The sequence below is a fragment of the Nicotiana attenuata genome, chromosome 12 (assembly GCF_001879085.1).
Source record: "Nicotiana attenuata strain UT chromosome 12, NIATTr2, whole genome shotgun sequence".
Lineage (NCBI taxonomy): Eukaryota > Viridiplantae > Streptophyta > Magnoliopsida > Solanales > Solanaceae > Nicotiana > Nicotiana attenuata.
The window spans coordinates 1,524,010-1,538,149 of NC_032000.1; the positions used below are offsets into that span (position 1 = coordinate 1,524,010).

Here is a 14,140-nt window from a genome sequence, read left to right on the forward strand (position 1 = left end):
TGATATCACAAAAATCCTAATAAGCATTGCATAAAAACTAGCCCAATGAAAAATCTCCTGAAAAGCCCAAGGAACTGGCCCGTCACTGTCTTGATCAACCCCCTTCAAAAGTGTTGGTGATTTGCAGAAATAACCACAATTTACTCCCATGATTCCAATCTCCTCAACTTGCAAATTTAGCCACATTGGTCTCCTAATTGTCCCTTGCATCAACGCTCAGCCCAGTGTTATTTGATCCAGTAATCGCCGGCCCAATATCTTAAATAGGCCCAAAATTTCGCTAACTAAACCCCAGCCCAGACCATCCGTGTTTCTGGCTTGCATATGTAGCCACCAATAAGCCCAAATTCCCTCTCTTTTTGTTTGCAAAAATAACCTATTCAAACTCAGCTTTCCTAATGTACACGTGTTCCCTTGCTTATATCTCTTTATTACAAGTAATGTTTCATTTGAGCTCCACTTATCTGTTCCCTTCCCACTGTAGCTCACATAGGTAATCAACTCCCAATTTGTCATTCTCATTCTTGCTCCTATCGTCCTTAATTGCTCCATTTCTTGGTTGAATCGTCCTGGATGTTCTTGAATTGGACTGCTCCATGCTGATGGGATGACTTTGTTCCTGAAGATGATCCCTCCTAGCTGTTGCGGTTGCTATGAAGACCATCTGTTGCCAAGCTCCAGTTGAGCTGCCATTGATAGATGAATCGCCCTGCTTTGCCTTGGTGGAATTGTATGTGACTGCTCCCAACAAGTTTGGAATCTTACTAACCTTGTAGAATGTTATGAAAATAGTCCCTGAATGTAATAGCTTGAAATGTCCTTTGTCCTTAGCTATTTTCTTACGCATGTGCATCATCCAGCTGACTTCTGTTAAATAGAGAACTTTGTTGTCTGCAGACTGCGTGTCTGAATAATGTCCTGCTTTCTTGTGTGATGATTTGCAATTGAATCCAATAATCTCTGTACCCAGCATTGTAAACTTGCCTGTTGCCTTACTATAATCTAGGCTTAAGTTCACCCCGATGGAATGAGTACGTAGTACTAATACCACCACCTGGGGATTCCTTAAACCATAGAGTATAGATAAGATTGCTAATTCTGTGTGACATGTGTTTGCTTGTTTTGCTTCTGTTGTTGTTGGTATTATTTTTCTTCTGTGCATGTTAATTCTTGCCCTTTCAAAGTTTGATTTGTAGCTCCTGTTGTCTATTGTGTCTTCCCTTGAATGCCTCTCCTTGGATTGAGTACAAAGTACTGATACCACCAAGTGAGATTTGTTCAAGGGAAAGACCAAAGCCACATTAACATTCCCCTCCTCCATATGGATTTAGGTATGGTATCTACCAAATCTTTGAGTATTCCAACAACTAGTTCTTATGTTGCATTCATCTGCCTGATTCCCTGTATGCCATGTTCCATTTTGTTTGTGTGATTGCCCAATTCTCTTAGACATTCTGGACAATTTCAATGACTTTAGTACCATTTTGTTGTCTCTTTTATTGAGCAGTTTTATAGTATGAGATCCTTTAAGTTGTTCTGCTCCATCCTGCCCACTTCTTCTGGGCATTCTCCTGATGCATTGCCAAACCAGTGTACTAGTGCCTATATGTAATATCCCTCCACTGGAATGAGTGCTGAGCACTAATACCACCAGTTAAAGTTCAATTGACATATAAGTCACCTGTACAATCAATATACCTGCAAAACAAAAAAACATGTTAGTAAAAAAACTCACCATGTTCTCCTCCAACAGGATTTGAATATGGTGATCAGATGTTGAGCTTTTAACTGGCTCCTTTCCCCTTGAACTTCCTTCTCCCTCCTTCTCTATTTCCTTGAAATAGCTACTCGAATATATGAACATTGTAGTTTGTCAGAGTTAACTATTCTTCTTCCTTGAACATCTAGATCCTCAAAACCTTGACATTCCAATTCTCCTACATCCAAGGCATAATTTGCAATGTAATCAACTAGTTTGTTACCTTCTATGAGAGTGTGAGCTATTCTGACATTTGCTCTTCTCATCAAATCTCTAATCTCATCAATCACTGTACCTAGTATCCATGGTGGTTTCCATTCCCCAATTATGACATTCTTCAGGAGCATTGAATCTGTGTGTATATCAATTAACACATATCCATGTTGTATACAGTACTTTAATGCTTCATAAATAGCCTTTGCTTCTGCAGTAGTGTTTGTCCCTTCTGAGATTTCTTTGCCATATGCATACAGAACATCACCCTGTTCATCTCTTACCACAAATCCAATTGAACTCCTACCTGGATTACCCCTTGCAGCTCCATCTGTATTCACTTTAATCCATCCTAGTTCAGGGAATTCCCACATCACCTTAGTGAATTTGAGATTAGGGGTATATTGCTCCATCAACTTAATCATGTCTGGCCACCTATTAGATACATGTTGAATTGCTAGCTTCCTTATTCTGATGAGTGACTGCAGTGTAGTGGATATCTGATATACAACTCTGTTAATGGTGACTGCCTCCCCATACCTGTAACTGTTTCTTCTCTTCCATAATTCCCAAACTATAATAGATGGCAGTGCCTGCATAATTGGTTTCAGTCTTGGAATAGCATCTGCAGTCCAGCATTTAACAATAGCTTGATGCAATGTGAGTCCTTCTGTAGATATACCTGCATGACCAAGGAAATATCTCCAAACTTTCTTTGCTGCATATGAAGTGAAGAACAGATGCTGAGTATTTTCCTCCCTTGGTTCTGTACAACACCAACATTTAGATGCCATTAAATAGCCCAACCTTCTGAAAAAATCATCCAATGGCAACTTATTTCTTCACACCTTCCACATAAAAAAGAAATTTTAAAGGGTAGCCCCTTTACCCATATCATCTTGTATGCTGTCATAGGCTCAGTTCTTCTTCTCAAGTAGTCCCAAGCTGTTTTTACAGAGAAATATCCTTTAGGTTCTAGCATCCAGTTAGATACATCAAGTACTCCATGTGCTGTAGGTGGCATAATATTTTGAAGTATGTGTTCTGCATATTCCTCTGGTAAAACCTCATACAGTCTTTCTGCATTCCATACATCTCCTTCTACCACATCCCAAACATTGTGTACAGATTCATCAATACCAAACTCCTGAGGAACCAAGAAGTATAGTGCCCCTAAACCAGTCCAGTTATCATACCAAAACAAAGAGGAAACCATTCTTGGATGCCATATAATCTGATGTTCTATCAAATCTCTACACTCTAACATTTTTCTCCAAACATGAGATCCTTCTCTCCATGGTACTATCACTGAATTTAGCTTTTTACAATATTTCTGACTCATGAAGGAACTCCAAAGGCTGGGCTTGGTTCTATAATTCCACCATAACTTGCAAAATAAGGCTGTTGCTACATCATGAAGAGACCTAAACCCAATCCCCCCTTTATCCTGTGGCATACATAAAGTAGACCAAGATGCCCAATGTCTGTTGCTGCCTGTAACTGAACTACTCCAAAAAAATTGGGCAAATATTTTATGTAGTCTATTGATCACATAAGCAGGGGGATTGACAGCTGATAATAAGTGAATTGGCATGCTCTGCAATACATGAGCAATAAGTACTGCTCTACCCCCTATGGACAACATTTTACCTTTCCATGATTGTAGTCTATCCAATACCTTGGTGATCATAGGCTGATAGTATTCCATCTTCCTCCTTGAGTAGAATATAGGACACCCCAAATATATAATGGGAAACTCTTGCCTCTTTATTCCTGTAACCTGCTCCACTTTATCTGCTACTTCTGCATCTGTTAAATGATGTAAATATACAGCTGACTTTGCCTGTTTACCAACTCCCCTGAAGCTGATTCATATGCATCAAGAACCTCCATGATGAGCCTAAGTGATGTAGCATCAGATGATGAGAAAATAATAGTATCATCTGCATAAGCTAGATGATTGATCTTTGGGCTCCATTTAGGCATACCATACCCTCAGAAGTATAAGTTTAGATGCAGTGCATTAAGGCCCCTTGACAATGCTTCTGCAGCTAAAATAAACAAGGTAGGGGACAATAGATCCCCCTGCTTCACTCCCCTTGAAGATTTGAAGAAACCATGAGCTTGACCATTTATTAATACTGAGTACCAATTATTAGAGACTATGCCAAACACCATGCCTATAAATCTTTCTGAAAATCCCATTTTTCTTAAAACCTTAGTCAGGAATAGCCAGGACAATCTGTGATAGACCTTGGTCATACCTAACTTTATGATGACATTAGGACCTGCCTTTGTCCTTAGTCTCATGTCTGTGACAATCTCCTGTGTTAGGATAATATTTTCCAAAATGCTTCTTCCTTTAACAAATCCAGACTGTTCTTCAGATATTCAATTAGGTAGCAGTCCCACCACCCTATCATGAATCACTCTTGAGATCACCTTGTTGGAGAAATTACTGAGACTGATGGGTCTCAGATCAGAGAATGTACATACCTCTTTCTTCTTTGGAAGCAACACAAGGTTTGTGTGAGTCACACATTTTGGTAGATCATGCCCATTAAAGAATGCTCTAACCATATCATAAAGATCCCCTCCTATAATATCCCAACAGGACTGATAGAACTTGCCTGTAAATCCATCTGGCCCTCCAGCACTATCTCCATTTAATCCATCTGTTGGTACTGTAGTTTCAGAGAATTGATCCTGAAATAATTGAATTGCCTCTGTAGCTATATCTGTTTCATCATCTATCCAAACACCTTGACTGTTTTGAATTCTGGATAATTGCAACTTCTTTCTTCTACCTCTTACTTGAGCATGGAAGAACTTGGTGTTCCTGTCACCATCTTTAAACCATGACATGCCAGCCTTCTGTTTCCAATAATTTTCTTCCAATGCTAAAAATCTAGTAAGTTCTGCTTGGACCTTTTGTAACCTCTGCCTGTTTACCCTTGTAGGATTGGCTTCAAATTCTGCTTCATGAACAATAACCACCTCCGCCATGCTTGCTATCTTTTGAAAAGTGTCTCCATATGTTTTTTTGCTCCACACAGATAATGCCTTTTTTAACTTCTTCAACTTGTGATTGAATATGGTGTATGGATTTGCACAAAAATCTACCTTCCAGTTTTCCTGCACCACCTCCTTGAAAGTTGCATGCTCTACCCAAAAATTTAGAAATCTGAATGATTTCTGCACAGAAGGGTTCTCTATATCACACTTTAACTGCATTGGACTGTGATCTGATCCAATCTTAGGAAGATGTTGCACTTCTAACCCTGGAAAAGTTTGCTGAAACTCTGATTTAGCTAAACATCTGTCTAATCTCTTGAAAATACAGTCTTCTTCTGCCCTACCATTCCACCATGTAAAGATACTGCCCTTAAATCCAAGATCACTCAGGTTACATGTATTTATGCAATGTCTGAAGTCATCAACTTCATTGATCACACATCGGGTTTGGGGTTTGGGTTTAGTTTTTTTTTTTTGCAGCGATCGCGGCACTTTCTCTCTCTAGTCGCTCAAAAAATCGCCAGAGCCTCTCTCTCTAGACTCCAACGCGTCGGGTTTGGGGTTTGGGTTTAGGATTTTTTTTTTTAGCAATCCACTAGGCAATGCCTAGGGCTAGTTTTTATTTATATAAAATAAAGGCAAAACAATTTGTTCATGAGTTTAACATGATGAAAGAAATAAACCTTGTAAACTACATAGATCCTATTATCAAAATTGAGTAGACTACTCAAAATTGATATCACAATATTTTTACAAATATTTGGATAATAAAAACTAGCCCATGAATCATGATTACTCCTGCTGTCCCTGTCCGGTTCCAATAGCCCAACAATTGAGCCCAATTTGCATTTCATACAGATCCAGCCCAGCACCTCTTCGTTGTACAGTAGCTACCGTCCATCAGCATTTCCATCCGTATATTGCACATATAGCCACTTCACTTTTATCCATGCCCCACTTATGTCCATTTGCAAGTGTCTTAACCCAGATTTTGACGCCCAGTTGAACTCCTCAGCAGCCCAACCCAACATGACCTTTGAAATACAGCCACAATTAATTCTGCATTCGCTTTCCCTATATTGCACTTGTAGCCATTTTGATTTCTCCCTAGGCTTTATACACGTGTTGCCTTCCACTTCACCATTTATAGTCCACGTTATTACACTGTATCTTTCATTTGCCCTCCCTTTATCAGTTGGTCTATATCTGTAGCTTACATAGAGTGTATCGAGACCCCAACTGTTCTCTTCAGCTTTCTTCTTCATGTGTTTATCTCTCCAATTTTGCTTGCTAGCAGAGATCCTTGTTTGTATCCTCGTGATTTTAGCTGAAAGGAGCCGTTGCATCGAAGTATTGTAACATCTATACGCCTGAAGATGGTCCCTTCAAGCTACTGCCCTTGCCTTGACGGATATGGATTCCAAAGCTCCATGCGTGATGCCTTTATTCCTAGTATTGCCCTCGATTGTTCTATTTGGATTGCATGTGTAACTTGCCCCCTTTTTGTACCTGAAGATTTTTCCTTTTTTAGCCTGACTCCCTGTATGTAATGCCTTTAATTCCCCATTGTATTCAGTTAATTTGCTCCACAAGTGCATCAACCAGCTGAAATATTCCCTAAAAGTGGAAATTTTGCTGACTGCAACCTGTGTGTCAGAATGACACCAGATCTTAGCTTGCTTATTTGTTGTTTCTGTTACTGGTATGTTTCTTCTGTGAATTCCTTCTTTCTTGTGTGCTGACTTGCAATTCTTATCAATTATTAGAATGCTAGTAATGGAATGTAGCACCCTTATCGTCATTACTTTGTATTTCCTGCTTTCTATGGATTTCCTTGTTACTATACTATACTCTATATTTAAGGTTTCCCCGGTGGGTTGAGTACTAAGTACTAATACCACCACCTAGAGTTTTCCAAAAATACAAAGTATAGATAGCATAACTGTATGATCTTTTTTGAAGCTTAATCCACTGATTGTATCTCCTACTGCTGCTCCTTTAAGGGAATGAACTCTAAGAGCTGATACCACCCTTTCAAGTTGCAGCAAATAGGAGATCATGTGTCCTGTAGTTCTTTCTGCAAAATAGTTAAAATCACTTACCATCATTTCCTCCTCCCAAAGGATTTGGATCTGGTATTCTGCTGCATAACGTGTTGCACATCTCATTGCCTGGCTCCCTGTATTTGTAGCCCACATTTTAACTTGTATGGGCTCCATACTGTCCCTGTATTGCTTTGCAACTACTGCTTTGTTGCACCTTCTGAGCATTTTCTTGTACTTGTTGTTCCAGTAGAGAAAATTATGCTGCCTACTGATGATCCTCCTTGTATCCATGTTCCCTGCTGATAACTCATCCTGGGGCTGAGCACATTGTGCTAATACCACCCATGGCTGATTTACCAGTAGAAGACTCATGGATACATTAACATTACCTGCAAAAAAGAAAAAACTGTTAGTTAAAAAATTTCTTCCTGTGGCCTCCTCCTTAAGGATTTGACCCCATTGAATGATCTTGCCTCCTGATCTCATATATACCCACTCCAATGAACTGATCATAGTCTCCTCAACCTTGATTTGACTATAACAGTTAAAAGATATCACCCTAGATGCCTGCATACTGTCTCTCCTCCTTGTTGCCCCCTCTCCTTCTAGTTTCCTGGAACTCTTATTTTGATATATGGGCATTGTGATTTGTCATCATTAACTATCTTCCTTCCTTGTATATCTAACTCCCAGAAATTGTGTGCTTCAAAATCCCCAAAGTCCAAGGCATAATTAGCTAGATGATCAGCTAATCTATTTCCTTCCCTCAAAGTGTGAGTTACTGTTACGTTGCTTCTATTCATTAGTTCGTTTATTTCCTCCACCTGTTCTGCTATATTCCATGGTACATCCCATTCTCCATTTATAACATGCTTCATCATCATTGAATCAGTGTGCAATTCAATGAGTACATATTCATGTCTAACACAGAATTTCATTGCTTCAAGTATTGCTTTAGCTTCAGCTTCTGTATTTGTTCCATTCTGCACCTCTTTTCCACAGCCATATACTATATCTCCCTTTTCATTTCTTAGCACATATCCTATTGAACTCCTCCCAGGATTTCCCCTTGATGCCCCATCTGTGTTCACCTTTATCCATCCTGATTTTGGACATTCCCATAACACCTTAGTATATTTCAATCTGGGAAGATAAGACTCCAACATGTACAGCAGGTCTGGCCATTTATGTGGCACATTCTGCAGGTTTGGCTTTCTGAATTTCACTAGGCTTTGCATAGTATTAGGCACCTGATATATAACCCTATTTACTGTCACTGTATCTCCATGTTTATAGCTATTCCTCCTCTTCCAAAGCTCCCATACAATGACAGAAGGCAAGGCTTGTATTATAGGTTTAATTCTATGTATCACATCTGCAGTCCAGCATTTTACAATAGCCTGATGAAATGAAATTCCTTCTAGTGTAATACCTGCATGTCCAAGAAAATATTTCCACACTCTGATTGCTGCATATGAAGTATAGAACAGATGTTGCATTGTCTCCTCCTGTGGTTCAGCACAGCACCAGCATTTAGAAGCCATAAGGTAGCCCAGTCTTTTAAAAAATTCATCCAAAGGCAGCTTATTCCTCCATACTTTCCACATGAAAAAAGATATTTTAAAAGGAAGCCCTTTCACCCATATATTTCTGTATGCATTGCCAGGGTCATTCCTCCTTCTCACATATGCCCAAGCTGATTTCACAGTGAATTTACCCCTAGGTTCTAGCATCCAATAAGGCTTATCAATGTCCTCTATCATTCCTGGAGGCTTCACATGTTGTAAAATGTGTTCTGCTAGTTCTTCTGGTAAAATCTCTCTGATCTTTTCCTCATTCCATTGACCATTGCATACCACATCATATATGTTATGTATTGATTCATCACACACAAAATCAGGAGGAGTAACAAAATATAATGATCCCATCCCTGTCCAGTTTTCAAACCAGAATAGTGAGGACCCCATGTGAGGCTGCCACCATATTTGATGTTCTATAATATCTCTACACTCCAGCATCTTTCTCCAAACATGTGAACCATCTCTCCAAGGAACAATCATAGGATTTAACTTTTTGCAGTACTTTTGACTCAGAAAAGAACTCCACAAACTAGGTTTAGTTCTGAAATTCCACCAAAGTTTACAAAATAAGGCTGTAGATACATCATGTAGAGATCTAAAACCCACTCCTCCTTCTTCACAAGGTAAACATAATGTATTCCATGAAGCCCAATGCCTATTTGCAACTCCCACAGTGTTACTCCAGAAGAACTGGGCAAAAATTTTGTGTAACTTGTTAATCACATAAGGTGGAGGATTGACTGAGGACAATAGGTGTATTGGCATGCTCTGAAGTACATGAGATATTAGTACAGCCCTTCCCCCTATAGATAATAGCTTCCCTTTCCAATCCTGCAGCTTGTCCATTACCTTAGTTATAAGTCCCTGATAATAGTTCATTCTCCTCCTAGCATAGAAAATAGGACAACCAAGGTATGTAAATGGGAATTCATTCTTGGCAATACCTGTTATTCTCTGTACTTTGTCCACTACATCTTCCCCTGCTGAATGATGTAAATAAATTGCGGACTTGCTCTTGTTTATAGGTTGTCCAGAAGCCTTCTCATATCCTGCTAGTATTTCCATAATCAATCTTAATGATGTTGCATCAGAAGAAGAAAAAATGATTGTATCATCTGCATATGCAAGATGATTGATCTTTGGACTCCACTTGGGCAGTCCAAAACCACAAAAGTCCACATTATTATGCAGTGAATTCAGACCCCTTGATAATGCCTCAGCAGCCAATATAAATAAAGTAGGTGATACAGGATCACCTTGCTTTATCCCCCTTGTAGATTTGAAAAAACCATGGGGCTGCCAAGTAAGGAGAACAGAATACCAATTATTTGAGATTATACCATATACCAGACCTATAAATCTTTCCCCAAAGCCTATCTTCCTCAACACCTTAGTTAAGAATATCCATGATAATCTATCATATGCCTTGGCCATATCCAATTTAATCACTACATTTGGCCCAACTTTTGTTCTCATTCTGATATCTGTAATGATCTCTTGTGTTAGCAGAACATTTTCTACAATACTCCTGCCTTTTACAAATCTAGCCTGCTCCTCAGATATAATGTTTGTTAACAGACCTGTTAATCTTTCATGTACAACTCTAGAGATGATCTTATTGAATAAATTGCTAAGGCTAATAGGTCTCATATCTGAGAATGAAATAACCTCTTTCTTCTTTGGTAACAAGACTAAATTTGTATGTGTCACATACCTGGGAAGTTCATGCCCATTGAAAAATGCCTTAACCATCTCTACAATATCATCAACTATTATTTCCCAACAATGATAAAAAAAGCAACCTGTGAAACCATCAGGGCCCCCAGCACTTTCCCCATTCAGGCCAAAGACTGCCTGTTTTACTTCTGCAAAAGTTGGTTGTTTAATTAATTCCAAATTCTGCAAATTATCAATCAGTGTTGGTATATGTTCCAGTATTTCAAAACAGGTTGGAACTTGATCTTCATGAAACTGTGCCTTAAAAAATCTGACTGCCTCATCTGCCATATCATTGCTGTCTTCTAACCAAATACCATTAGAATTCTGCACCCTTTTCAACTGTAGTCTTCTTCTTCTACCATTGACTTGAGCATGAAAAAATTTAGTATTCCTGTCCCCATCTTTAAACCATGCCATCCCTGATTTTTGCTTCCAAAATTCCTCCTCCAATGCTAAAAATCTGGTCAATTCTGCTTTGACTTTCTGCAGTCTTTTCTCTATTCTGAGATGTAGGAGTCCTCTCAAACTGTGCTTCATGAACTAATACTACCTCCTCAAGGCTAGCAATTTTCTGAAATATGTCTCCATATGTTGTCTTGCTCCATATAGATAAAGCCTTTTTCAACTTCTTTAACTTATGATTAAATACATAAAATGGATCTCCTGCAAAGTCTGCCTTCCAGTTTTCTGTTACTACTGCCTTGAAAGTTGGATGCTGACACCAGAAGTTTAAAAACTTAAAAGGTTTCTTAATTGGTACATCATTTGGATTGTACTGCAGCAACATTGGACTGTGATCAGATCCAGTTTTGGACAGGTGAGTAATCTCTAGATTAGGCCACATCTGCTGCAATTCTACATTTCCCAAACATCTATCCAACCTTTTAAATATGCAATCATCTTCCCCTCTTCCATTCCACCATGTATAGATACTCCCTTTGAAACCTAAATCATTGAGGTTACATGTGGAAATGCAATGCCTAAAATCATTTATCTCATTCAGTGACACAGGTAAACCACCAAACTTCTCCTCTTCATCCAATATTACATTAAAATCCCCTCCTACAAGCCAAGGGATAGACATATCACTGGCCAAGTAGTATAAGCTATCCCACAGTTCTATTCTCTCAATGGGATCACACTTGGCATACACAAAAGTTACCATAAAAGACATTTGTGTATCCAAGTTTGTAAGCTTCAAGGTCATCTGTTGTTCAAGGTCATATATAATCTCCACTCCATGATCCTCATCCACAAATACCCAAATTTTGTTAGATACATTAGCAAAAGCCTGTAGCATACCTATCCTCCTCCTGTATCTTTCCAAATTCTTCTTTTTCTGCTTTGGTTCCATAATTCCAATAAACTTGAAATGATGTTGTTTTTGCATTGTAATAAGCCTTTCACATACTTGCATTGTCTTTACTGATCTCACATTCCAAATAATGGCATTCATCATCAATTATTTGATTTAGATAGGGTCCTTCTAGTTTGAACCCCTGGCACTACACTTTGAACATTTTCTTTTGGTTGTCCCTTCTTTCCTCTTCCAACTGATTTGCCCTTATCCAAGTACCTAGGTGATAAATCACCTTGTTTTGCAATGTTTCTGAAATTTTGGCATGTTGATTCAGCATCTAAATCTCTGCCCTTGCCTTCCAAATTATCTGCATTACCCTCATTCTCTACTGGAAATTCAATTTGATTTCCTATAGGATTAGGAATCAAACTTCTTTGTGAATTTTTCTGCCCTTCATCTGATGGTTGAAGCATTTTTGTATTTTTGACATTGTCACCTGCTGCATCTTCCTTACTCTTCCCATGCTCTTCTCCAATTCCTTCTATATGTATAATCACACCTTCAGTTCCTGTATCTACAGCAAAAGGAATATCTGGTTCTATGTTTGGCTTAGCTGGTGGCAGCTCTTTAATAGGACTAGAACTAATGAGTTTTTGATCAGGTTGATCTCCAGTACCTGTCTTCTTCTGATTTATTACTTCTATGTCTTCTCCTTGATCAGCCTTATTTTCTTTAGATGTTCCACCTTTAGTTTCAGATTTTTGGCATTCCTTATTAGCCTTGTCATTAACACTTTGTTCTTCTTCATCGTTCTCCTCATCTGATGATTCCTCCTCACCACTGGCACCTTCAGGTAGTTCTCCTTCCTCTGAATCTTCTTCAGTTTGAGCATCCCACAACTTTCCTCCACTAATTTGTAGTCTTTCATTAGCATTGACTTCTTTAATAGTTGCATCAACTTCAGTGTCCTGTGAGGGAATGTCCTGGCATGATTGATTAGTTGCAACTATCTTTTCAGCAAATATTCTATTAACCCATGCTGTTGTAGCTTCCTTCTGAACAGTAGTTGCTTTTCCTTTATTTGAGCCTTCCTTTATTATATTTCCTTCCTCATCATCATATTCTACATTTCCTCTCTTTGATGAAGCCACTCCAGTAGATTTAGGGATAAAAACTGAAGCATTAGGGTTCAAATCTTTCTGCCTTTGAGTGTCATGCCTAACATCTGCTTCCACAATGATCATTTGATTTCCATTATCACCCTCTTCCTCTGCTTGTAATGCTGCAAATTTGTTTGTAGTTTGTATTTGTTGCCCTACATCAACAGAAACAATTTGTCTTCTCTCATTGTCCCTATCTTGCTGATTAACAACTGCTACTTCCTACCCTGATGTTGCATCAAGATTAACATTATTCCTAGTTGCATGCACCTGCTGCCTATCCCCTTGATTGACTGGAACAATTTCCTTTCCATTTATCACTTGATTTCCTGCCTTCTTCACACGATTATCCTTTACATCTTTCCATTGTTCTCCATTTGATTTTACATTACCTACCACTCTCCTACTCGACAAGATCATCAAAGGTTGATTATGCTGCACCTTAGTCTGCTCCTTGACCTTATCAGAAGTCTGCTTGCCTTGATCATAAGGTGACAATTCTGGGTGAATCCTCCAACACTCAAAATCATCATGTCCTTGTAGTCTACATTCCTTACAGTATTTAGGTAACATATCATACTTAATGTTAACCCATTCAGTTCTTACTTCACCTGATGCTTCATTAAGAATGTCCATTCTTACCTTATTAGGATGATCTGCTAACAGGTCAACAAGAACTTTGACCCTAGCACAGCTAGGTCTAGTCTTATTAATTTTAGCCATGTCCAAATATAAGGGCTACCCAACAGCTGAAGCAAGAGAAAAGAGACACTCCTTTACGAAATAAGTAGGTAACAATCCTGGGAAGGAAATCCAAGCCATAGCCATTGGAGTCTCTTCTCCTGCTTTAAACTTCACATCATATATAAGAGGTCTAATTTGATATTCATGTCCATTCTTGTCCTTAACATATTGAGCTCCTTTCGATGTAAAATCAACGAAGTCCTGCCACAATGTCATACGTATAAGGACATGCCTATCTCTCAAGTAACCAATACTACATTCTCCCTTTATTCCACATTGCAAAGGGACAATGCGACGAATCTCGTTCAAATCTGGCCATCCATACGCAAACTTTCCCACCACAGCATATTGAAGGCCCTCGATCACGTTCATTCTATCAACTTCTGCTTCCGTAAATTTCACCATTGGTTGTCCATTGACAAAAGCTGCTCGATGTAATGGAATTGGTTCCACAGTAGAAGCACGTTCCTGCATGGTATTATTAATAGTCGATGGTTTGAGGATTTTAGAATAATCTAAAGGCTGGGGATTAGTGTTTGGGACAGTAGGGGGCTAGGCGAGAGAGGGAGGAGGCAGCCCAGCCGTCGTTGGTGGCTGGCTGCCGG

General features: G+C 39.0%; 2 protein-coding genes across 2 annotated transcripts; both read right to left on the minus strand.

Moving 5' to 3' along the window:
• On the minus strand, positions 1,527-6,333 carry LOC109235804. The gene is made up of 7 exons (XM_019402056.1): positions 5,882-6,333; positions 4,469-5,351; positions 4,122-4,348; positions 2,780-3,837; positions 1,920-2,738; positions 1,682-1,698; positions 1,527-1,571 (listed from the first exon to the last, which is right to left on the minus strand). Exons 1-7 carry the CDS (start codon positions 6,331-6,333, stop codon positions 1,527-1,529), a joined length of 3,501 nt encoding a protein of 1,166 aa, XP_019257601.1.
• Positions 11,790-13,514, minus strand: LOC109235805. Its single transcript, XM_019402058.1, has 2 exons — positions 13,062-13,514; positions 11,790-13,013 (listed from the first exon to the last, which is right to left on the minus strand). The coding sequence occupies exons 1-2, from the start codon at positions 13,512-13,514 to the stop codon at positions 11,790-11,792; spliced, it is 1,677 nt and encodes a 558-aa protein (XP_019257603.1).